Here is a 24,639-nt window from a genome sequence, read left to right as displayed (position 1 = left end):
AATTTTATAAAAATTGAATCAGTCACCTTTCTTCCCTGTAGAACAAAATATTATATTTTCTGATATCAGAAAGTAATAGTTAAAACTATCATCTCACATAGGATTATTTTAAATCAAATCATGATTGTTTCTTTATGTCAAAGAACTAATAAAATCATAAAGGATAAACATATATTTTTTTAAACGATAAGTGTGTATGCAACCGCATCTGTAATTTTAAATTTGTGAATACTTATTATTAGTTTTCTTTCTTTTTCAACTGTTTCTTTCCAGCTGCATTCCTGAGAATACAAAAAGTAAGTTAGAATTCTGTTTTCTAAACATGCAAAAATGAAAAAAATTATAATTACAGCCTTGATCTAAACACGAAACTGGATTCTAAATTCTAAAAAGGTATGACTAACAGTCCTCGATTTCGTCAGCATTTAACTTGGTTTGGTGTCAAGGAGCCATTGTAATATGGATTATTAGGGTCATCGCGTCAATGTTTGGAGCTACCCCTCTGCCAAAGGAATGCATTGGTCGTTGTTAGAGGTGAACCACCCCAGGCAGTATCCTGGACCCAATGGTTGTCAGCTGCTTCATCAATGATATTCATCCTTCATAAAGTCAGAAGTGGGCAATGTTTGCTGAAGATTGCTCAGTGTTCATCTTTGGGCCATCTAGTCCACGCTGACCACCGATCACGTTGTGTTATTCCACTTTCCCAGCCACTCCCTACACACCAAAGATCCTTTGCTACACACCAGGGGAAGTTTACAAGGGACCGATTAAATCTAAACTTGCTTTGCACTTCCTCAAAAAATAAAGTATCCTTGGCTGGATGCAGCAAATATTAGACAACATTTAGCTGTTCGGCAGGTAATAACAATCACGTCCCGTGCTAGGGAAACCATTCTATCCTTAACGCAACGATCAATGAGTCCCAGTCATCAATATCATGTTTAATTGCAACTGTTAATCATGGTTGAATTGCGAAAATGGATAAATAATTTCATAATATCAACAAGAAGCACTGTTGCGATACAGATTAATGTGTACTATTTCCACTGCCTGCGTGAAACCCATATTTACGTGCAAACTAAACGGAAAATATGGAAGATTATAAACATCTTAAATAAAAACAGAATAAATTGAAATTACACGGCAGGGTCACTAGGATTATTTCGCCACTCTTGGGTTGCGCTTCCGTCTGCAAACACATGTATGTGCAGCCATACATCCATTGTCAGTTGGTTAACTGCAGGCAGGCGATACTGACTAATGCGAGGAAAATCATCCAATTGTGTGAAAACAGGAGAATCCGCTTTCTTTTTTATCGGGATTATAATAGTCTTGGTATTTTGTTACACTTGCAGCCATTGACAACTGTGAATGTATTTACAGCTACTACGTCATTCTAATATGTGCTCGCTTTGTTTTCATTCCGCTTTTCTATCCTTAACAAGTCAAAAAAACGAAATTGCAGAATTAATTTTTAATCACAACGCGGAAATATAACATTTTTCATTGCTTTCAGTAAAACATGATATGTGATTTCAGTCAGATGCTGATTGCAACTCTGTTAACATGGGTTAAGTCATTGCCTATCGTTCACGGAAATAAATTATTTCATAATGCTCAGATTATGATCTCTAATAATCATGACACACAGCTTTCAAGAAAAAAAGCAAATTTAATGAGAACTACAATCACGCAGAATTATTATTTAGTGATTTATTGCTGTAAGATCATGCGATACCCACAAGTGACTTGTTTCTAGTACTGTATTTGGTCATTCTTAACATTGGGGTATGCTTTTTATAGCGTTATTTACCGACATTCGCAAATACAGTTTGTGAGGAAGATCCTCGTGTTCAAGTTACGTGCTCTTGCCATCAAAAGAAAATTGCATGAGCCCTCCCGTTGCAGCTTTTCTTCTGAAAGATTTATCACTTACTTAGCCTGAACGTAAATTGATTAATCAACCGTGCCAAGAGAGGGAGAAAAAAATAGGTTAGAACCACATTGTTCTCTGCAACAAAACAAAAGTGCATTGGTAGGTGTGCATTGCTTTTTTGTAATGTAGACTACAATGATAAGGTCAAATATAGACTAAAACGATCAGGTCAAAGCTGCTGTGTGTAGGAAATAACTGCAGATGCTGGTTTACACCGTCGACACAAAATGTATGGAGTAACTCGGCCAGTCTGAAGAAGGATCTTGACCCGAAACATCACCCGTTCCTACTCTCCAAAGGTGCTGCCTGCCCCGCTGAATTACTCCAGCATTTTGATGTATATCTTAGGTCAAAGCTACTAACTCTTTTGTCCACCACACCCAGCCGGTGCCATGCCTGTCCCTGGGACAGCGGGCTGCAGTTGCAGCGGCGGCCGCCGGGGGCGCTGCCACTGCCACGCGCCAATCGCGGCGGCGCGCGGCACGTCAGACGCAGGGCGGAGTGACGGCAGACGCAGGGCGGGCTGGGGGCCGGGGCCGGCGCGGTGACGGCAGACGCAGGGCGGGCTGGGGGGTCGTGGCCGGGGCCGGGGCCGGCGCGGTGACGCCAGACGCAGGGCAGGGCGGGCCGGGCCGGCCGGGCCAGGGCGGAATGGCGAGTCAGTGCGGCAGCGCCAGGTGTACGGCGGAGAGGAGAGGATTTCGGCGGGAACTCGATTCCTGGCGCTATAAACTCATACACTGTGTAGGTAAGATGACCTCTCGGCCCCGAGTTTGCCCGGTCGCTGGGTGACTCCGCCGCCGCGGCGGCGGCGGGGGGTGGACGGCGATGGCTGGCGGGCGGAGAGTGAGGGAGGGAGGGAGCGGCTGCTGGCGGAGCGGCCCTGAAGTTGCTTCTCCAGAGGTACCTGGCTCCATTTTCTTTTGTTTGACTTGCGAGAGCCCTCGCCATTACTGTCAGCTGTCCGTCCGAGGCACTCTCAGGAGTTCGGGCTCCATGGGCGGGCGGGCTAGTGATGGTGGGCAATCGGCGGGAGCGACGGGCTGAGCGGGACGGAGAGAGACGGCGGCGGCTGCTGCTGCTGTTGCCCGTCGCTGCCGTTGACTTGATGGCGGTGCCGGGCTGGTGTTGTCGGCGCCTCTGTTCCAACCCCGGTGTCACGGAGTTTGCGCCCAGTGGCGGTTGGCGGCCGGAGCTGAGGGGAGAGCGAGTTGTTTGCGGCGCCGGCCTTTGTGGGAGGACGGACGGACGGGGCCGGTTGACGGCTCGGCTGGGACGGACGGCGGGAGGAGAGGGACGGGAGTCGGGTCCAGGAGGGACGGGCTGGGGTTGGGTTTGTGGGGCTGCGGTCGGGGTTTGTGAAGAGCGGCGGCCCCAGACCTAACGGCCGAGCTGACAAAAACAGTCACATGACGGCGCGGAGGTTATAATTAACCCCCCTCCCCCCGGGCAGTGACCGAGCCTTGGCTTCCGCCTTGGCAGCAGCAGCTTCAGCAGCGGCCGGGCAGCCCAGCCCAGCGCTCGCTGCAACACTCCCGCACTCCTCTTCCCACCCGTCAACCTGCAGCTCTGCACAGCGGCGGAACTTCAAGATTCTGCAAACTTTCTCGCGAAGTTTTTTTGTTTAAAAAAAAAAAATTTCACTTCATGAGATTTCCCCATCCGCGCGAAACCTGATGTCGCCGCGCGTTCTGGCGGCGCCTGTTTCTACTCCCGTGTGTGTTTTGTTTGTATCCGGTGGTGGGTTGTGCCGGGTCCAGACAACCCAGCTACGCTGTCGTGTTGTCCCCGCACGCCATTTCGATGCGCGCTTTTGTCTTCGCTAAGTCTTAGCTCTCGATATTCACCGGATCGTAAGGCGAGAGCTTGACTCACACACACACAGCTCTCACAATTTGAACAGCCCTTGCACTATAGTAGCATTCACTATTTCATCGAGGTAGTTTTATTCCACTAGCAGACTTAAAAACGTTGTCGTTTTCAGTGTTGTGGTTTTTCAATTTGTGTTGACTGGTTTTTGGTTCCATCATAAAGGCTGGTGGACGAGCGTTGTCTGTATCTTGAGTAGATTTACTGCTTTTTATGACGTTTAAAGAACGGTTATTGTGAAGAGAACGTCAATTCCTTATGTACTCAGGAAAGCATCACCACATTTCTCAGTGGAGCACCTGTTGGTTTCTTGGCAGAGAAACGTTTAATGCAAGCAATGTTTCGACCCTTGAGGAAATTCAGAATCGGGGAGCCGATTTTCAGCGCAGGGTTATCCATTTAGGATGGGGATCAGGTTTTTTTTAAATTGTTGTCATAAACTGTAGAATACCCCGTAGAGCTGTACATGATTCGGATGTGTTTGTCATATGCACTGGATATGAACCGGAACAATTAGTCTTTCTTGCTTACAGACACATAGTAAGAAAGACAACAAAAAAATCACGCAGCAAATTATCAGTTAACTATGTAAACTGGGCCATGAGGATGCAAAACCAAAATATGTAGAACTAGATCTGTAGTGACTTGATGTTGCTGTTCAAGAAAGAACTGCAGATGCTGGAAAAATCGACGGTAGACAAAAATGCTCGAGAAACTCAGCGGGTGAGGCAGCATCTATGGAGCGAAGGAATGGGTGATGTTTTGGGTCGGGACCCTTCTTCAGACTCATGTTGCTGTTCAGGGTGTTTGAAGAGCCTGGTGTTAATGGGAAGCTGTTCTTGAACCTGAAGATGAAGGTTCTTGGGCTCCTGTACAGGGCTCTCACTTAACTGTTTTTCCCTGTTGCCAGCCGGGCAACCTAGGCAGCTTTTTAGGTTGCCAAATGATAGTTTAAGTGGTCATTTAAGACGGCTTGCATGACGCGTGCAATAATGTGCTCGGAAGAAGTGCGTAGTTACCAGTCGGAATTATGCCCAATGAAACACTCACATATTATTTCTGCTTGAAATAAAGTCACAAACTAAACATTCACCAATCAAGACATGATATTAACAACAATGACAATGTAGCAAAATTATAATACAGTATCTCAACTCCTTTTACACATTGCAATGAATGCAATTTATTTTATTTCTTTCCACTTCCAAACAAAAGTGGTTGGATTATTCAGCATATGATCAACCTGTGTCAATAAGTCCTGGACCATGGTAACATATATGCTTAACAATGCACAATACAGATTGATGCAAGCATGTTTTCTGTTAAGGACCGAAAATTATCATGACATGGCCATGGTCGTTATTGCTATTGGTACAGAAACACTCTCGCTTCCCACATAATTTATCCACAACAAAATATACAGGTTGCAAGGAAATTTCTAAAGGCATTTTATGATAATAGCTGTTAAAACCGACTATACCCATCTGACAGGTTAAACATTACACTAACTGACAAGAGATGGCCAAAGGGCATAACTGCAGCAAATGTTCGTTTGGTAATATGTTTAAAGGTGTCAAATGCTAAATTATCAGACATTCAGATTAAATGTACGTGCTGTGAACAGCAATGAAGAAACCCAGTTTGTACACACCGGATTTAAAAAAAATTATTGATAAATGTTGTTTCCATCATTCCCACTTCAGAATTAACGTTAAAATTTCAACTGAAATATCTCCTGACCAAATTTGTGATGTATGTGACCGACTGTAGAAGTAAAACCTGGATAAATCCAACGTATAGTTGTGAATGTTGCTCATTAAATAAATACAGTACTGATACTCCATATTAAGAGCATTGATTTGCTGTTAAAATGAATTCTGTAATAACGTATCACGGGCAATCGAACACTGCGGTTTTAATGTTTCACGAGTTCACGAGTTTAATTAATCCATCTTTATGGATTAAATCAAATAATAACATTGGGAATTAAAATACATTTGATTGCATTCCATTATCAAACATAGTCAATGTTCGCTCTGAAGACGTTTCCATGGGGGGGGGGCTCAGTAAAAGTGAATGGGGAGATCACTACAAGATGGATGGGGGGATCAGTACAGGATGAATGGAGGGACCAGTGCAGGATCAATGGGAATCAGTAAAAGATGAATGGGCAGATCACTACAGGATGGATGGGGGGATCGGTGAAGGGTAAATGGAGGGTGGGTCAGTACGGGATGAATGGGGGGTTCAGTACAGGATGGATGGAGGAGAAGTGCAGGATGAATGGGAAAGGGGGTCAGTACAGGATGAATTGGGGGACCAGTGATGGATGGGGAGTGGCAGGAGAATCAATGCGAGGTGGATAGGGTGATCGCAACAGGATGAATAGATTGGGGGGGGGGGGGTAGATGGGGAGGGCAGCACAGGAGATGTCAGTGAGGACTGAATAGAGGCGGGAATGGGGATCAGTGCAGGATGGAGAGGAGTGGTCTCAGGATAAGGGGGTAGAGGGGGCATACTAGAGAGAGGGAGGGGGGGAGGTGGCGAGGGAGGAAGGGCAGCGCTCGTCGGACAACATCGCCCCTTGGGCGTCCCTGTCCAGTGCCAAGTGCCGCCGCCGCCAAAAGGGGAGGCGGTTGGGATCTCCTCGCCACTGCCTCCCCTCCTCCGCCAACCAACAGCAAGGTGTGGGGCCGAGCGGTGCATGTGCCTCAGACGGCGAAAGGAGGCCTCCCCCTCCATCCCGGCCTCGGCGCGCGGGAGGGTTTGTTTTGAAAGCGGATATTGCGGAGTGGCAAGCAGCCGTCTCTATCAGGGCGGGCGGGATGCGGAAGGAGGAGGAGCCGCTGCTGCTGTGCGGGACACGTCATTCGCTCCGACCGTCCGTCACGCCGCACCCAGTATCTTTGCCCCGCACTACAGCTTGTTACCAAAGATACGAGAGGAATTCCTCTCGTATCTTTGCTTGTTACTGCCGCCGACATGAAACGTCACGTTCCTTCTCACCAGAGATGCTGCCTGACCCGCTGAGTTACTCCAGTTTTTTGTGTCTATCTTCGGTATAAACCAGTATCTGCAGTGCCAAGTCGGGCAAAATGACTCGGCGTTTAGGTTGCCCGGCGGCACTTTGGGTGGTCATTGGCACCCGGGCAACTGCTAATTTGGGAGCCCTGCTGTACTATCTTCCAGATGGTAGCAATAAGATGATTCAAGATTTTGGGTGAATTCTGATTAGGCGAATTGCGGATAATTGGGAACAGACAGAAGTGGCAAAGCCAAGAATGTCTCATCTGCAATCTTATCGGATTGGAGTTTAGGACATGAGCAGCTGTGTGTAGACAAAATGCTGGAGTAACTCAGCAAGTCAGGCCGCAACATGAGACAGTAGCTATGTGATTTACACTTGCTCTATTTTGTATAATGTTCAAATTTAATTTTGCGTATATCTAAAACATAAACCCGTTCTCGTTTTTTAAAGCTAGGGTTTTTGTTTGAAAATCTAGCAGGAGCATTATTTTTAATTAGCAATTAATGTAGTACCATGTGTTGTCATTGGGTATCTCAAATTCTTCAAGATGGGTAGAACACAGTTTTGGAAATTAGGTTCTCTGTTAGTCTTTAGCCAGAGCAAGTCTATGGTATTGTTAACATTTCACCCATCAGCCCATGTTAAATTTCAGAAAGGCACTTGCAAGATGTTGTTTGATTTTAAAGATACCAAGTATGTTATTTTACAGATATGATTGCACAGTGTTCCTAGCTGTGATTGTCCTATTTATGCCCTTGTAATTTCAGTGTTCCCACTCATACTTTATTGATTTAGAAAGTTGTTTATTACACATATTTGAGGGCAAACATCTTGGGTGATATTCAAGAGCACCTCTGGGGTGGATTTTTTTTTTCAAGCGTGCTGTCTGTCTTTTATTAAATTGAAAGCAAATCTATCTGGATGTAAAATTTTGCAAATGTTGGTAATTTGATAGGAAAGAGAATACTGAGCATGGTCATTCTGTGGGTAAAAATACATAGATAATATTTCAGATCCTTGATCTTTGAGTGGGACTTGGGAAAGAGGGGGTAGGTGGGGGATTAGCAATTCTGTTCTATCAGGTATATAAGATTTATTTTAGTGTTTGAAGAAGTATGTTCCCCTCTATGCCAGCCAGACAGCATCAATCTGGTTTAATCTCGGAAGTTGCCTACTTGATTATTGTTGAATCCGGCAGCTTTCTAGGTGCAAAACACCAACATTTTCCATAGGTTACTGTGTGATAACTTTGGTGTCGTGGCAGGTATTGTATCCATGCATAATGATTTGGTGAAAGCTTAAAATGTTTAGAGTAAATGAGTGAGTTGATTGCCAACTACATTGTGCTGCTTTCCTGGATTGGGCAGAAAATTATTTGTCAGTCTCTTTGAATATCTTTCACCATTCTCGGAAACTGCTAGCACCCGAGACTAAAATTTGTTGAGAATACTATTGTCTTCACTGCCTCTAATCGCTTACTACCCTAATCTCCTGTTTACTGTTGGTCCCTCTTGCTCTAATTAGGGATTTGTCTGTCCATATGTTGAATCTTCCTCGTATTATGGATATCATCAGTTTCTCTATTCCTGCGAACTTAGTATTCCTTTGAATAATAAAGTTGTGATTCTACTGTGTCTTTAACATAGCAAAATATTCCGTTTGTTGCATTGTCATGTGAATTTTGGCACCAAAGGAACATTTAAAAGTTAACCACGGCATAAGAATGAAGCAGCGCAATTAATTTTATAGAGGTGGAATTATGGAATACTTGTATTGTGAATGTGGTTTGTTCCTCCTGGAGAGTTATACAATACCAAGTTTCAAAGCAGTTGGATTCAAGTTTCAGCAAAATGCAGAAGACCATGACTGAATAGATAAGAATGTAACCAGATAAATATGGTTTCAACTAACTAAAATATTTCTAACTGATGTAAATCAACCGATAGCTCCTTCAAACATATTATAAATCATGTAAAATCATGAATATCATACTGTCTCAGATCCTTTTCTTTCCTAATATCTGCTCGGCTGGTTTCCCTTTCTAAAACTGGTTTATTACAGTTAATGGCTCAGATCTCCAACCACGGATCTCCAGCATGGAATCCACTTCACGTATGAATGGGTTTCAGCAAGCCCAGTTCAGTAAGCTACTGGCTAAAAAGTCAGAAACCTGCAGGTTGAAGTTTTTCCAGACTTAAGTAGTAAGTTTGTTTTCTACTTTGAACTGGTTGAGCTACAGCAGCAGGTTTACTGGCTGTTAAAGCTGCTATAAATATTGAATATATGAATGAATACTAGCAAACAAGCAATCATGTATTATCTTTCCACTGACTGGTTAGCACGCATCAAAAGCTTTCACTGTACTCCAGTTCACGTGACATTAAACTAAACTGAACAAATGCTCTCATTTTTAATTAAATATCTTTGTAACGCCAGGGAACTATTAAGAAAAGAAAATTTAAAGTAAATAACATTACATCCCTCTGCAGCTATTACTTCCCTTTAAAATGCATGTGCTTGATATAGTTGTGTTTGACATGCAGATTTCTGGGAAAGCTGGCCCTCTTCAGACTGAGACTACCTAAAAATTTTACTTTTCCTTTTCTTCAGAGATACTACTTGACCTGCTGAGTTACTCCAGCGTTTTGTGTCTATCTTCTGGGAAAGCTGGAGTTCTGCAGGATGCTCCTTCTGTCATTCTGAACCAACTAGGGGGCAGGCCATCCTAGACTGGGTACTGTGTAATGAGGAAGGATTCGTTAGCAGTCTTGTTATGCAAAGCCCCTTGGACAACACAGACCATAACATGGTGGAATTCTGCATTAAGATGGAGAGTGACATGGTTAATTCAGAGACAGAGTCCTGAACTTAAAGAAAGGAGACTTTGATGATATGACATGGGAATTGGCTGGGATAGACTGGCAAATGATACTTAAAGGGTTGATGGTGGAGATGCAATGGCGATGATATAAAGATCGCATTAATGCACTACAATTGTTCGTCCATGTTTGGCATGAAAATAAAATGGGGACTGCGGCTCAACCGTGGCTAACGAGGGAATTTGGGATAGTGTTAAATCCAAGGAAGAGGCATATAAATTGACCAGAGGAAGCAGCAAGGACTGGGAGAAATAACAGAGGGCAAGGGGGTTAAACAAGAGGGGGGAAATAGAGCATGAAAGAAAGCTTGCGGGGAATATAAAAACTGACTATAAAAGCTTCTTTAGATAGGTGAAAAGATTAGGGAAGACAAATGTAGGTCCCTTACAGGCAGAAACAGGTGAATTAATAATGGAAACAAGTAAAAGCCAGACCAGTTAAACAAGTACTTTAGTTCTGTCTTCACCAAGGAAGACAAACAATCTCCCAGAAATACTAGGGGATCAAGGATCTAGTGGGAGGGAGGAACTGAAGGGAATCCACATGTCAGGAAATGGTGTTAGGTAAACTGTGGGGACTGAAGGCAGATAAAGCCCCCGGGCCTAATGGTCTGCATCCCAGAGTACTCAAGGAGGTGGGCCTAGAAATTGCGGATGCATTGGTGATGCATCTATTTCTATTTGCTATGTTGAACTGCAGATGCTGGTTTATACCGAAGATAGCCACAAAGTGCTGGGGTAACTCAGCGGGTAAGGCAGTATCTCTGGAGAAAAAAGGTCGGTGACGTTTTGGGGTGGAACCCTTCTTCAGACTGCTTCTATATTGGACTGACTGCTATCAACATCAAGGGACAGGGATGATCAGCCATGATCATATTGAATGGTGGAGCCGGCTCGAATGGCCTATTGCACCTATTTTCTATGTTTCTATGATCATTTTCCAATGTTCTATAGTCTCTGGATCAGTTCCTGTGGACTGGAGGGTAGCTAACGTAATCCCACTTTTTAAGAAAGGAGGGAGAGAGATAACAAGGAATTATTGACCAGTTAGCATGACATAGGTAGTAGGGAAGATGCTTGAGTCGATTTGAAAAAGTTACTTTTATAACAATCAAACAGGTTCGCTTCTTAATAAACAGACAACTCGCAATACGGTTGGTAGACCACTTCAAAACTTTACTTATTATCGGCCAATGGAAGTGACAAGGAAAACTCCTGTCAAGTGAGCAATACAGACACTTGGCTGTCCTCGGTCCACTTCCCCAACCAACAGAATTACATGGTATTATATAGTGTTTTTTTGTCACCTTAGCACATTCCACAAACATTAGTCATGGTCAGAGGTACAGAGAATACTCGTTAATACAGGATGCGTCTGAGTTGTCTCGTCACATCAGCTGCATCAAATGCATCTTGTCATGTGGTACAAGGACTTTACCAGGGCTCTCACTTAACTTTTTTCCCCTGTTGCCAGCCGGGCAACCTTGACAGCTTTTTAGGTTGCCAAATGACAGTTTAAGTGGTCATTTAAGACGGTTTGCATGACGCGTGTGATAATGTGCTCGGACGAAGTGCGTAGTTACCAGTTGGAATTATGCTCAATGAAGCATTCACATATGTTCAAGAAGGAACTGCAGATGCTGGAAAATCGAAGGTAGACAAAAGTGCTGAAGAAACTCAGCGGGTGCGGCAGCATCTAAGGAGCTAAGGAAATAGGCAACGTTTCAGGCCGAAACCCATCAGTCTGAAGAAGGGTTTCGGCCCCGAAACGTTGCCTATTTCCTTCGCTCCATAGATGCTGCCGCATCCGCTGAGTTTCTCCAGCACTTTTGTCTACATTCACATATTATTTCTGCTTCAAATAACTCACAAACTAAACATATTCACCAATCAAGCCTTGATATATACCACAATGACATGCAGCAAAATTATAATACAATAGCTCATCTGTTTTTACACATTGCAATTAATGCAATTTCTATTAGTTCTTTCCACTTCTAAACAAAAATGTGGTTGGATTATTCAGCGTATGATCAACCTGTGTCAATAAATCCTGGACCATGGTAACATATATACTTAACCATGCACACTACGGATTGATGCAAGCATGTTTTCTGTGAAGGGCCGAAAATTACCATGTCATGGCCATAGCATGGGTCGTTATTGTTATTGGCACAGAAACACTCTGGCTTCCAACATAATTTGTCCATAACAAAATATACAGGTTGCAAGGAAATTTCTAAAGTCATTTTATGATAATAGCTGTTAAAACCGACTATACTCATCTGACAGGTTACACTAACATTACACTAACTGACAAGAGATGGCCAAAGGACATAACTGCAGCAAATGTTCTTTTGGTAATATGTTTAAAGGTGTCAAAACGCCACATTACCAGACATTCAGATTAGATGTACATGTTGTGAACAGCAATGAAGATACCCAGTTTGTACGCACCAGATTAAAAAAATATATATATTGATAAACGCTGTTTCCATCATTCCCACTTCAGAATTAACGTTACAATTTCAACTAAAATATCTCCTGACCAAATTTGTGATGTATGTGACCGACTGTAGAAGTAAAACCTGGATGAATCCAACGTATAGTTGTGAATCTTGCTCATTAAATAACTACAGCACTGATACTCCATATTAAGAGCATTGATTTGCTGTTAAAATGAATTCTGTAATAATGTGTCAACGGTAGCAATTTAATTAATCCATCTTTATGGACTAAAACAACTGATAACATTGGGAATTAAAACACATTTGATTGCATTCCGTTATCAAACATAGTCAATGTTCGCTCTGAAGACATTTCCAGCACAATAGGGGGTGTGTGAATCAGTGCGGGCTGGATAGATGACTGGGCGGGGGGGTTGAGAAGGTAATCGGTGCGTAATGGATGGATTGAGGCAGGTGAATTAGTACATGTTGGTTGGAGTATGTAAAATTGTGAGGGGAGAGCACAGGGATGTCAGTGGTGTTGAATGGGGGGATCAGTACAGGATGGATGAGGGGGATCAGTACAGGATGAATGGGCGTAGACAAAAATGCTGGAGAAATTCAGCGGGTGAGGCAGCATCTATGGAGCGAAGGAAATAGGCAACGTTTCGGGTCGAGACCATTCTTCAGACTGTTCCCCCCCATTCTTCTTGAATGGGGGGAGCAGTACAGGATGGATGGGGGGGGGGTCAGCAAAGGATGAATGGTGGGGATCAGTACAGGATGAATGGGAGATCAGTAAAAGATGAATGGGAAGATCACTACAGGATGGATGGGGGGGGATCGGTGCAAGATGATTGGAGGGTGGGTCAGTACGGGATGAATGGGAGGATCAGTGCAGTATGAATGGGGGGAGAAGTGCAGGATGGATGGGAAGGGGGGTCAGTACACGATGAATTGGGGGACCAGTGTAGGATGGATGGGGGGGTGGCAGGAGAATCAATGCAAGGTGGGTAGGGTGATGAATAGATTGGGGAGGGGGGTAGATGGGGAGGGGAGCACAGGGGATGTCAGTGAGGACTGAATAGAGGCGGGAATGGGGATCAGTGCGGGATGGAGAGGAGGGGTCTCAGGATAATGGGGGGTGGAGGGGGGCGTACGAGAGAGAGATTGAGGGGGAAGGGGCAGAGGAGGTGGGGAGGATTGAAGGTCAGCGCTCCTCGGACAACATCGCCCTGCTGCCTTGGCCTTCCCTGTCCAACGCCAAGTGCTGCCGCCAAAGGGGGAGGCGGTTGGGATCTCCTCGCCACCGCCTCCCCTCCTCCGCCAGCCAACAGCCAGGTGCGGGGCCGAGTGGTGCAGCTCAAATATCCTATAGCTATAGGATCTTTGGTGCAGCTGCTTCAGACCAGAAGGAGGCCTCCCCCTCCCTCCCTCCTCCCGGCCTCGGCGTGCGAGAGGGGTTGTTTTGACAGCGCCGTTGGTGGATTTGCAAGCAGCGGCCGCTATCAGGGCGGGCGGGGTGCGGGAAGAGGAGGCGGTGGAGCCACTGTTGCTGCCGCTGTGCGGGGCCCGTCATTCGCTCCGACCCTTCGTCACCACGCACCTAGTATCTTTGCCCCGCAATACAGCCGCCGCGGACACGAAACGTCACGGTCCTATTCTCCAGAGATGCTGCCTGACCTGCTGAGTTACTTCAGTTTTGTGTGTCTATCGGTATAAACCAGTATCTGCAGTGCCATGCCGGGCAAAATGACTCGCCGTTTAGGTTGCCCGGCGGCACTTTGGGTGGTCAATGACACCCGGGTAACCGTTAAATTTCGAGCCCTGTTTACATATCAAAGGCATCGGACATTTGGTACAAAATACTTGCATATCAAAGTCATCAGTCACTGCATACCTCAAAGGCATCGGACATTGGTACAAGGTATTTTACATATTAAAGGCATCGGACATTATATCAATACCCCTTACTGGGATCAATCTGGGCTTCCTCTCTCGTCAAATGGTAGACTAATTTTAAAGTCAATCATTATCTTAATACACAGCAACCTGAGGCAAGCCTAGACTTGCCTTTCTGTATCAATCTACTGGAGAAAAGCCCGATGTGAGACTAAATATAAGTTGTAGGCTGGCCCAGGAATCCATTTAATATTTTCTTATTTTTAACATAATTCAGCCGTATCATATTATTAAAGATCTAATAGCAGCACATTTGGAAAGCAGTGACAGGATCGGTCAAGGTCAGCATGGATTTCTGAAGGTGAAGTCATGCTTGACTAATCTTCTGGAATTTTTGTGGATGTGTATATGAACTTTCAAAAAGCCTTTGCCAAAGTCCCACATAAGAGCTTTTTTTGCAAAATTAGAGCACATGGTATTGGGGGTAGGGTATTGACATTGATAGAGAACTAGTTGGCTGACAGGAAGCAAAGAGTAGGAATTAACTGAAGAAGGGTTTCGGCCCGAAACGTTGCCTATTTCCTTCGCTCCATAGATGCTGCTGCACCCGCTGAGCTTCCCCAGCATTTTTGTGTACCTTCCAGTAGGAATTAACAAGTCTTTTTCAGAATGACAGGCAGTGACTAGTGGGGTGCTGCAAGGCTCAGTGCTGGGACCCCAGTTATTTACAATATATATTAACGATTTAGACAGAATTAAATGTGTCATCTCCAAGTTTGTGGATGACACTAAGCTAGGTGGTAGTGTGAGCTGCGAGGAGGATGCTATGAGGTTGCAGAGGTGACTTGGATAAGCTGGGTGAATGGACTGATGCATGGCAGATGCAGTATAATGTCGATAAATGTGAGGTTATCCAATTGGGTGGAAAGACAAAGAAGGCAGTTTATCATCTGAACATCATGTACATCAGTCACTGAAAGTGAGCATGCAGGTACAGCAGGCAGTGAATAAAGCTAATGGCATGTTGGTCTTCATTTTGAGAGGATTTGAGTTTAGGAGCAAGGAGGTCCTACTGCATTTGTACAGGGCCCTGGTGAGACCACACCTGGAGTATTGTGTGCAGTTTTGGTCTCCTAATTTGAGGAAGGACATTCTTACTATTGAGGGAGCGCAGCGTAGGTTCACCAGGTTAATTCCCAGGATGGCAGGACTGGCATATGATGAAAGAATAGGTCGACTGGGTTTGTATTCATTGTAATTTAAAAGGATGAAAGGGTATCATCTCTATACTTATAAAACTCTGATCTTGGATGTGCATTTATTTGTATGTGTGTTTGTGTGTAATCACATCTTTGCGAAAAAACGACGTGGTAACAGTAACATTTTTACATGTTCCGGTAGACATTTCCCCCCTGGAGTTCAAAATCACCTTATCTGAAAATTTCATGCTTAATTTCTCGAGTTATTCATGAAAATGTTCAAAAATCTGTCAAAACCTTGATTTAAAAACGACTGTCTTTCACTGATAACATCACAATAGGTCTGAGTGCCTTCTTCCTCGTGCTGCGAGTGACGTCACTCCCCCAATCCTCCCCCCCTATCCCTCTCCCTCTCTAACCACGCCTGCGAGTTGGGGGCTATGCGTGAGTGGATAGGGCGGGGGATGGGGTAAAAGGAGCGAATGAATAATATTAATATATCAAGGGGGGCGGTTAGTGTGTGTGTGTGTGGGGGGGGGGGTGTGGTTAGTGTGACGCCACATGCCACCTCCCTCCCTTAAACATAAAATTCTTATGGGATCGGACAGGCTAAATGGGATCACAGTTTAAGAATAAGGGGTAGGCCATTTAGGATGAAGAAAACCTTTTCACTCAAGGAGTTGTGAATCTGTGGAATTCTCTGCCACAGAAGGCAGTGGAGGCCAATTCACTGGATGTTTTCAAGAGAGAGTTAGATTTTGCTCTTGGGGCTAAAGGAATCAAGGGATATGGGGAAAAAGCAGGAACGGGGTACTGATTTTGGATGGTCAGCCATGATCATATTGAATGACGGGGCTGGCTCGAAGGACCGAATGGCCTACTCCTGTACCTATTTGCTATGTTTCTATTTGCTGGATTACATATTGAGCAAAGCACAAAGCATTGCACTAAAGCGAAGCAGAATGTGTCAAAACCACCAATCTGATTTTGGGGGTAAAACCAGTCATTTGTTAAAAGGGATTAGAAACATAGAAAATAGGTGCAGGAATAGGCCATTCGGCCCTTCGAGCCTGCACCGCCATTCAATATGATCATGGCTGATCATACAACTCAGTATCCTGTACCTGCTTTCTCTCCATACCCCCTGATCCCTTTAGCCACAAAGGCCACATCTAACTCCCTCTTAAATATAGCCAATGAACTGGCCTCAACTACATTCTGTGGCAGAGAATTCCAGAGATTCACCACTCTCTGTGTAAAAAATGTTTTTCTCATCTCAGTCCTAAAAGATTTCCCCTTTATCCTTAAACTGTGACCCCTTGTTCTGGACTTCCCCAACATCGGGAACAATCTTCCTGCATCTAGCCTGTCCAACCCCTTAAGAATTTTGTAAGTTTCTATAAGACTTTAAAATTTATTATATTTCGTAAACTATACCTACGTGTACATATAGAATGCTGAAAACAATTAGTTGCAGGACCTGTAATGAGTATTGTTCCAGTTTAACTGTCGTTTCCAGAAATACAGACTAGGGTGGAAAGTGTCAATTAATTAATTCACAGTTTTTTGGCATTGAATGAAAAAAAATGATGACATGGCAGTTAAACCATTCAAGTTGGGGAATTGTTGATGGAAGCTTAAAATGCTTTATGGAAGGATAAAGGGTGTTTTGTTGGAATAATATCTGATGAGATTATTTTGGCAATTTAAGTTGAAATATTTCTCTAGATTTGATTCAGTCTAATTACAGCCCCATGCTTTTGATAAGTTTACACGAGGAACTACACTCTGTTACAAATAGCCATGAAAGAAAGCGCCCCAAGGCCTTGTTCATAATAACCAGGGACTTCTATCAGGCCAACCTCAAGTGTGCTACTAAAATGCTGGCTATGTTTCTGCCCGCTGCTTAATGCAGAAACTGAAGTGGGAAGATCTGCAAAATCCTTCGCAATTACTTTAAGTTGGTGGGGTGGCCCATATTCAGAGATTCAGCAGCCAACCTAAATGAGTACATCACTGGCTTCATTGATAAACATGTAGAGTGTGTTTCTCAAACGGAATCCACAGTTAAACTATGAGGTCTACTCCCAGGTCTAGTTTAGATCTGTAGTGATCCCAATAAGATATCTATTATGACCTTCGCAAAGCCATGAATGATGCCAAGGTGGAATTTTGCACCAAACTCGAGTTCTGAGGCAACAACAGACATTTGCTGATTGTGGCAAGGCTTGCATGCTAGAATGGACTACAAAGTGAAGTTGGGCAGTTTCCTGGTAACAATGTGTACGTCCGTGATGACTAGCTTTCAATAGAAGGATGTCACCCAGCCTTGGGTGTGGTCCAACACCCACAGTAGCAGATGTAGATTGGCCTTCCTGAGAGTGAATCTGTGGAAAGCAACTGGCCCAAAAGGAGTCCCCAGTTGCACCCTTAAGACCTGCATGGGCCAGCTGGCAAAAGAGTATTTGCAGGCACCTTTAACCTCTCGCTTCTCTGTTCTGAGGTTCCATCTGCTTTAAGACTATTATCCCAGTGAAAAGCAAGGTAGGGTGACAAAGACTACTGTCCAATGATTCTGACATCCACCCTCAAAAAGTGCTGGTACACATTAACTTCAGCCTTGCATCCACTGCCGACACCCTGGCCTGACACTCATTTCTGGAACACCGAGATAATAAGGACACCTTCAACATCAAAATCCCAGACAAACTCATCTCCATTCTTCTGGACTTTGGAATTAGCAACCCACTCGGCCACTAGATCCTTTGCTTTCTGACCTGTAGCCCGCAATCAATGTGGGTAGTGCAGTGGTTAAGCTGCTGTCTTGAAGTGCCAGAGACCCACGTTTGATCCTGACTACCGCTGCTGTTTGTAAGGAGTTTGTCTGTTCTCCCTGTGATTGCATGGGTTTTCTCCAGGTGCTCCAGTTTCCTCCTACATTCCAAACACATGCAGCTTTGTAGGTTAATTGGCCTGTAAATTGACCTTAGTGTTTAGGATAGAGTTGGTGTACCAGGTGATTGATGGTCGGCGTACTCGGTCGGCAGCACTGTATTGCTACAATATATTTCTAGAATACATCGTCCTCAGTAATTCGCAAATCTGTGCAGGATATGTTTTTAAATGGGGCAAAAATAGTTTTAATAGCTTTGCTTGATCAATTGCTATATTGATGTTTAAAACTCTGCGCTCCATGAATCGTATTAACGTAGAGCAGAAACTTGATGTATACAGAAGTCGCTTAAATAATGGATTGGGACACAATGTTGTTGCTGCCATAGTTGTAGAAATCAAATTTTATTCTTGTTCTAAAAATTACTATTCTGGCGAGGTGAGCATCTGTTTGTTTACAATTGTCCTTGATGGTGATTATTCTTCAATTGGTGTTCTTATGAATGCAGTTCTCATGCAGTTTGGTTGAAGATGCCTTGTTTTGGCTTTGCAGTGATGGAAGGAAATATTTTTCATTCAACTTCGAAGTTGCAATGTTCTTGTTTACCTACTGTTTCTTTATGACTTGTACTGTGTGTTTGGGTTAGGGCATGGGTTGGCAACCTTGTTCTGATAGGAGCCAGGATCTGTGCCTGTGAGCGGTTGGTAGGCCACATCTATCGCCATAGTTAATAAATAATGAAGATCGTTTTTTTAAATCGCAACAGAAATGTAACAAAAAGACAATTCGAAGCCGAAGCTGCTAACTGCCCGCTTCAGTTTCACACATGTCGCGGCACCGGGGTGGGGGGAGCTTTCACTCTGGGTGGTCGGGAGGATGGAAGAGGGGATGGGAGGGTAGGGACGTGGAGAGAGAGTGAGTTGACAGGTGTTGTGATATGGAATTGGCAGTGTGTGTGTGAGAACAACTCTCGGATAAGTGTGTGTGTTTTGTGTTACACCTGCGGGCCGGATGATTCCGGGTTACGGGCCGAATCCGGCCCGTAGGCCATAGGTTGCCGACCCCTGGGTTAGGGGATCATTGAAGCCTGTTTGTTTCAGTGTATTTTATAGATATCATGCAGCGCAGCCACATTATGTTTGTGGATGAGGCAGGTAATATTAAATATTTCTGCAGTTTGTGCATCAACTGGGTTGTCTGTACAAGTCGTATTGAATGTGTCTATTTAGCCAAGTCTATCGCATAACCTTTTTGATGGTTCGGAAGTGTCACTTGCACAGAATAACCAACCTCTGGATGCTTTTTGTAGCCATCGATATTTGCTTCTGCTTCTCGAGTTTCTAGTTAATGGAGATCCTCTCTCCTCTGCCAGGATATTTTGGGGGTATTTGATTATTATGTAACATGAACGCTATGAGATGATGCTTCGACTATTTCATTGAACAAACACTGCGAGCAGTATGCAGTGGGAGCTTGGTTAGTGTCAAATCATCATCACCGGCGGTCACTCTAAACGAGTATGACTGTCCTCTCCTCTCCATAGGGACGTCTACTTGTGGGTCTGCAGATGTCTGTCGAGGCCGATCGGCAATCCACACACTTTGGTGCAACGTGGGCAGTGGAGATTGGCGGTGGGTGGTCGAGCCCCCTTCTCTCTCCTTAGTCCCAGTTATCCAATCCCCAAAATATTGCTGCAGCGTTCTTGAGGCTTATGTTGCAGCACTAATCGCCTTCATCTCCTTTGTCAGCAATTAGCTTCCTTCTATCAAGAGATTAGAAGTGAGGTGGTTTGCTGACAATTATGCAATGTTCAGTTTCACTTACTAAACATTAGTCTCTGGAATGCATGCAGCAAGGCCTAGACAAGGTTCAAACATGGGCTGTCAAGTGGCAAATAGCATTTGTATCTTGCAAGTTTCAGGAGATGACAATTTCCAACAAGATAGAGCGTAAACAATATTCAGTGGCATTGCCATCACTGATCCATTGCCCAAGCATGCAATCTTTAGCTATAGAATTTGCCTATGGCCTTGCCACCATATCTGCAAGGCACAAGTCATGTGCAGAATATACTGCTGTCCTCTTATCTGGATGAATACAGCTTCAATAATATAGAAACATGATGAATTACAGGTGAAAGCAGGCTGCTTAACTGGCTCCTCATCCATCACCTTCAGTGTTTATTTCTTCCACACTCTGTACAAATGCCCCATCTACAAAGTGAACTGTAATTTATCTCCTGGGGCACTCTGCCAGCACCTCATACTCACGGTCTCTAAGGTGGAGTACTGGTCAAGTCAAGACAGTTTATTGTCATGTCCCAGATAGGACAATGAAATTCTTGCTTGCTGCAGCACAACAGAGTATTGTAAGCATAAATATAGAACAGTTCAGTGTGTCTATATAGCTTAGAACATATATAAACACACATAAATAAACAGATAAAGTGCAGTAGGCTGTTATACTTCAGAGTTTGTTTGATGGCGCGTTTAATAGCCTGATGGCTGTGGGGAAGCAGCTGTTCCTGAACCTGGATGTACCAGATTTCAGGCTCCTGTACCTTCTACCTGATGGCAGTGGAGAGATGAGTATGTGGCCAGGATGATGTGGGTCCTTGATGATGTTGGCAGCCTTTTTGAGGCAGCGACTGCCACAGATCCCTTCGATGGTGGAGAGGTCAGAGCCGATGATGGACTGGGCAGTGTTTACAACTTTCTGCATCCTTTTCCGCTCCTGGACGCTCAAGTTGCCGAACTAAGCCACGATGCAACCAGTCAGTATGCTCGCTACTGTGCACCTGTAGAAGTTCGAGAGAGTCCTCTCTGACGTACCGACTCTCCGTAATCTTCTCAGGAAGTAGAGGCACTAATGTGCTTTCTTTATTATTACATCAGTGTGCTGGGACCAGGAAAGATCTTCGGTAATATGCACGGCCAGGAATTTGAAGTTCTTGACCTTTTCCACCACCATTGATATAAACGGGATTGTGGGTCCCTATCCTACCCCTTCCAAAGTCCACAATCAGTTCCTTGGTTTTGCTGGTGTTGAGAGCCAGGTTATTGTGCTGGCACCATTTGGTCAATTGGTCAATCTCACTTCTATACTAGTACCTTTCTAGTTGCATGCCAGCCTGTATCAATTTCCTTGCCCCAGCCTATATCATTCTTGTTGTTGGGAAGTTTAAATCCTGGAAGTCCCTCTTCGACTTGCAGGTTTACCGGAGAGCATCGGCCAGTTAGTCAGTTGGTTTGTCACCACCCTTGCCAATTGTGCGAATACCCTGTATTGTGTTTGAAGGTACAAGTGGTTTGCATCCGGATAGACAATAGACAATAGGTACAGGAGTAGGCCATTCGGCCCTTCGAGCCAGCACCGCTATTCAATGTGATCATGGCTGATCATCCCCAATCAGCCCCCCGTTCCTGCCTTCTCCCCATATCCCATGACTCCGCTCTTTTTAAGAGCCCTATCTAGCTCTCTCTTGAAAGCATCCAGAGAACCTGCCAGATAGTGAAATTGAATAATCCAATTATTTTGCATTACAGTGCAACTGATGAAGAACGTGTGCTCACTGTGGTTGGGACTGCCCCAGAGAGTTGGAATTAAGTTCATTTCCGTAATTGAAATTGGTATATTCTTAGAATACATCCAGAACTGTTTCTTAGAAATCTGTGTTGCTACGTTAGCAAAGTATGCTGTGAAATAACATGACACTGCTTTTCATGATGATATGCCAATTTGTAATGAAGAAAGGTTTTTTTTTTGGTAAATGATACATTGAAATACCTTAGTAATTTTCATAACTCTGCTCGGGTTAAAGGGGTTGTCCCACTTGGGCGACCTAATTGGCAAGTTTAGAAGAGTTTGAAAAAGTGACATGTTGACCTCCTTCGACTATGTTGAACGCTTTTTTATAACACCCAAAATAAAAAGCAGACAACTTGCTGTCCAACAACACTGTTGGAGGCTGTGTGGGAGTACGGAGGCAGACCACTCGCATATTTTCTGGAACTGTGTAAAGATAAGGCCATACTGGGAAAATGTTAATGCAGCTGTAAAAAATATCTTGGGTTATAAAATCCCAAATACCTGCCCTGTGATGTATCTGGGGCGTATTAAAGATATTGTAAAAATAGAAGATACATATTTGATTAAAGTTTTGCTTGCAGCAAGTAAGCAGGCCATTACCAGGCAGTGGCTTAATGAAAAAATTCCAAAACAGGAACAGTGGTTAGAAATTGTGCGAGACATCTTTAATATGGAGAAATTGACATATTCCTTGAGAGTCAAGGAGAATTCATTTGAGAAGATCTGGGAAAAATGGACCGTTTATTTGAGCCATGACACCAGTTAGATAAATGCCAAGCTAGATATGGGAAGATTGTGTTATATAGAACTAGATGGTACGTTTGTATGAATATTGAATTATCTCCAGATAACTAATCAATGTAATGTTTTTTCTTTTTTTAATTTGGTAAGTGAACCACACGGTCTTATTCCAATTTTTTTATTTATCTACTTTTTTTTCCCCCCCCTATCTACTTATTTTTTTATTTTGATTGCTGTTTTTCTTACTTTGTTTTATTTATGGTGATGGTGTTGTACTGTTTTGTATATATCTCTTAAAAATCAATAAAAATGTAAGTGAAAAAAAAGGAAATAGGTGCAGGAGGAGGCCATTCGGCCCTTCGAGCCAGCTCCGCCATTCATTGTGATCATGGCTGATCGTCCCCTATCAATAACCCATGCCTGCCTTCTCCCCATATCCCTTGACTCCACTAGCCCCTAGAGCTCTATCTAACTCTCTTTTAAATCCATCCAGTGATTTGGCGTCCACTGCCCTCTGTGGCAAGGAATTCCATAAATTCACAACTCTCTGGGTGAAAAAGTTTCTTCTCACCTCAGTCTTAAATGACCTCCCCTTTATTCTAAGACTGTGGCCCCTGGTTCTGGACTTGCCTAACATTGGGAACATTTTTCCTGCATCTAGCTTGTCCAGTCCTTTTATAGTTTTATATGTTTCTATAAGATATCCCCTCATCCTTCTAAACTCCTGTGAATACAAGCCTAGTCTTTTAAATCTTTCCTCATATGACAGTCCCGCCATCCCAGGGATCAATCTCGTGAACCTACGCTGCACTGCCTCAATCATAAAGATGTCCTTCCTCAAATTAGAAGACCAAAACTGTACACAATACTCTAGATGTGGTCTCACCAGAGCCCTATACAACTGCAGAAGAACCTCTTTACTCCTAAGGCTGAAGACCAGCTTCGACTAGCTCCGACTAACTTCGGGAAAATTGGACACCGAATAGTGGAGAGTGAAGATGACCTCCCTTTGACTATGATGAAGACTACCTTCGACTACCCTTGATTACCTATGACTAGCATGCCGACCTACTACGACTAAACCTACAAGTAAAAAAAGTATCGAATTTTTCCATGGCGACCTTTTTTTACTCATGGGCATTTTTTAATGTATAGAAATAGCTGGCGCGACCTAGCTGAGGCCTCGAGTATACAGAGACCACTCTCGAGCATGAAGGAGAGTTACGAAGACTCCTACGATCTCGTGTCGAACATGCTGCGAGTATGAGTCGAGGGCAAACTCGCCAGAACTCGCGGATTAGGTTGCCCAAGTGGGACAGGCCCTTAATGTTTAAAGCTGGCATTGCAACCATTCATTATGACGTGTTCCTGGCAGATTTAATGTTTAAAACATAATGTAATAAATCAAAGACTGAGCAAAATACATTAAGTGAAATCCACCAAAATTTCCGCCACCTCCATTGGGATTCCACCATTAACCACATTTTCCCATTTCCATCCCTTTCTGCCTTCCGCAAAGACCGTTCCCTCCGCAACTCCCAGGTCATCACTCCCACCCAAACCACCTCCTCCCAGGTACCTTCCCCTGCAGCCCCAAAAGATGCAACACCAATCGCTTTTCCTCCTCCCTCGACTCTGTCCAGGGACCCCGACAGTCCTTTATAGTTTGGCAGAGGTTCACTTGCACCTCCTCCAACTTCATCTACTGTAAATGTTCTTCAAGATGTGGACTCTTATACATCAACGAGACCAAACGCAGACTGGACAGTTGTTTCGCGGAACACCTTTGCTCATCCCGCCTAAACCTACCTGATCTCCTGGTTGCTGGATATTTTAATTCTCCATCCCATTCCAACACAGACCTTTCTGTCCTGGGTCTCCTCCATTGTTAGAGGGCGGATAAATGCAAATTGGAGGAACAGCATCTCATATTTCACTTGGGCAGCTTACAGCCCAGTGGTATGAATATTGATTTCTCTCACTTCAGGTATCCTCTCTCTATCCCTCCCCCATCCAAGTCACACTAGCTTCTCATTTTCACCCTACAAACAGCTAACAATGGCCTGTTTCCTTTATCATCCTTTTTTGTGTATCTTTCATTCATTGCTCTTTATCTCTCCACATCACTGTCTGTATCTCTTGTTTCCCTTATCCC

The 24,639-nt window shown here is 44.1% G+C and overlaps 1 protein-coding gene across 18 annotated transcripts in view; it reads left to right on the top strand.

Moving 5' to 3' along the window:
* Positions 1-2,542: 2,542 nt before the first annotated feature.
* lcorl (ligand dependent nuclear receptor corepressor like) overlaps positions 2,543-24,639 on the top strand; it is a 122,810-nt gene continuing 100,713 nt past the window's right edge. For 15 of the 18 annotated variants that reach the window (XR_004412941.1, XR_004412942.1, XR_004412944.1 and 12 more), the window contains exon 1: positions 2,548-2,687. Coding sequence is in view for 13 of the 18 variants with exons in the window: in XM_033026122.1 (XP_032882013.1) it covers positions 2,591-2,687 (97 nt within the window). In the remaining 5 variants the exon portion in view is untranslated. Of the gene's footprint in view, positions 2,688-24,639 lie in introns of all 18 variants that reach the window. The other 3 variants (XM_033026169.1, XM_033026141.1, XM_033026132.1) reach the window with 3 other exon arrangements.

Source organism: Amblyraja radiata, chromosome 1, assembly GCF_010909765.2.
Source record: "Amblyraja radiata isolate CabotCenter1 chromosome 1, sAmbRad1.1.pri, whole genome shotgun sequence".
NCBI classification, from domain to species: domain Eukaryota; kingdom Metazoa; phylum Chordata; class Chondrichthyes; order Rajiformes; family Rajidae; genus Amblyraja; species Amblyraja radiata.
Note: the sequence above shows the minus strand (reverse complement) of the source record. Positions and strands in the feature narration are given on the sequence as shown.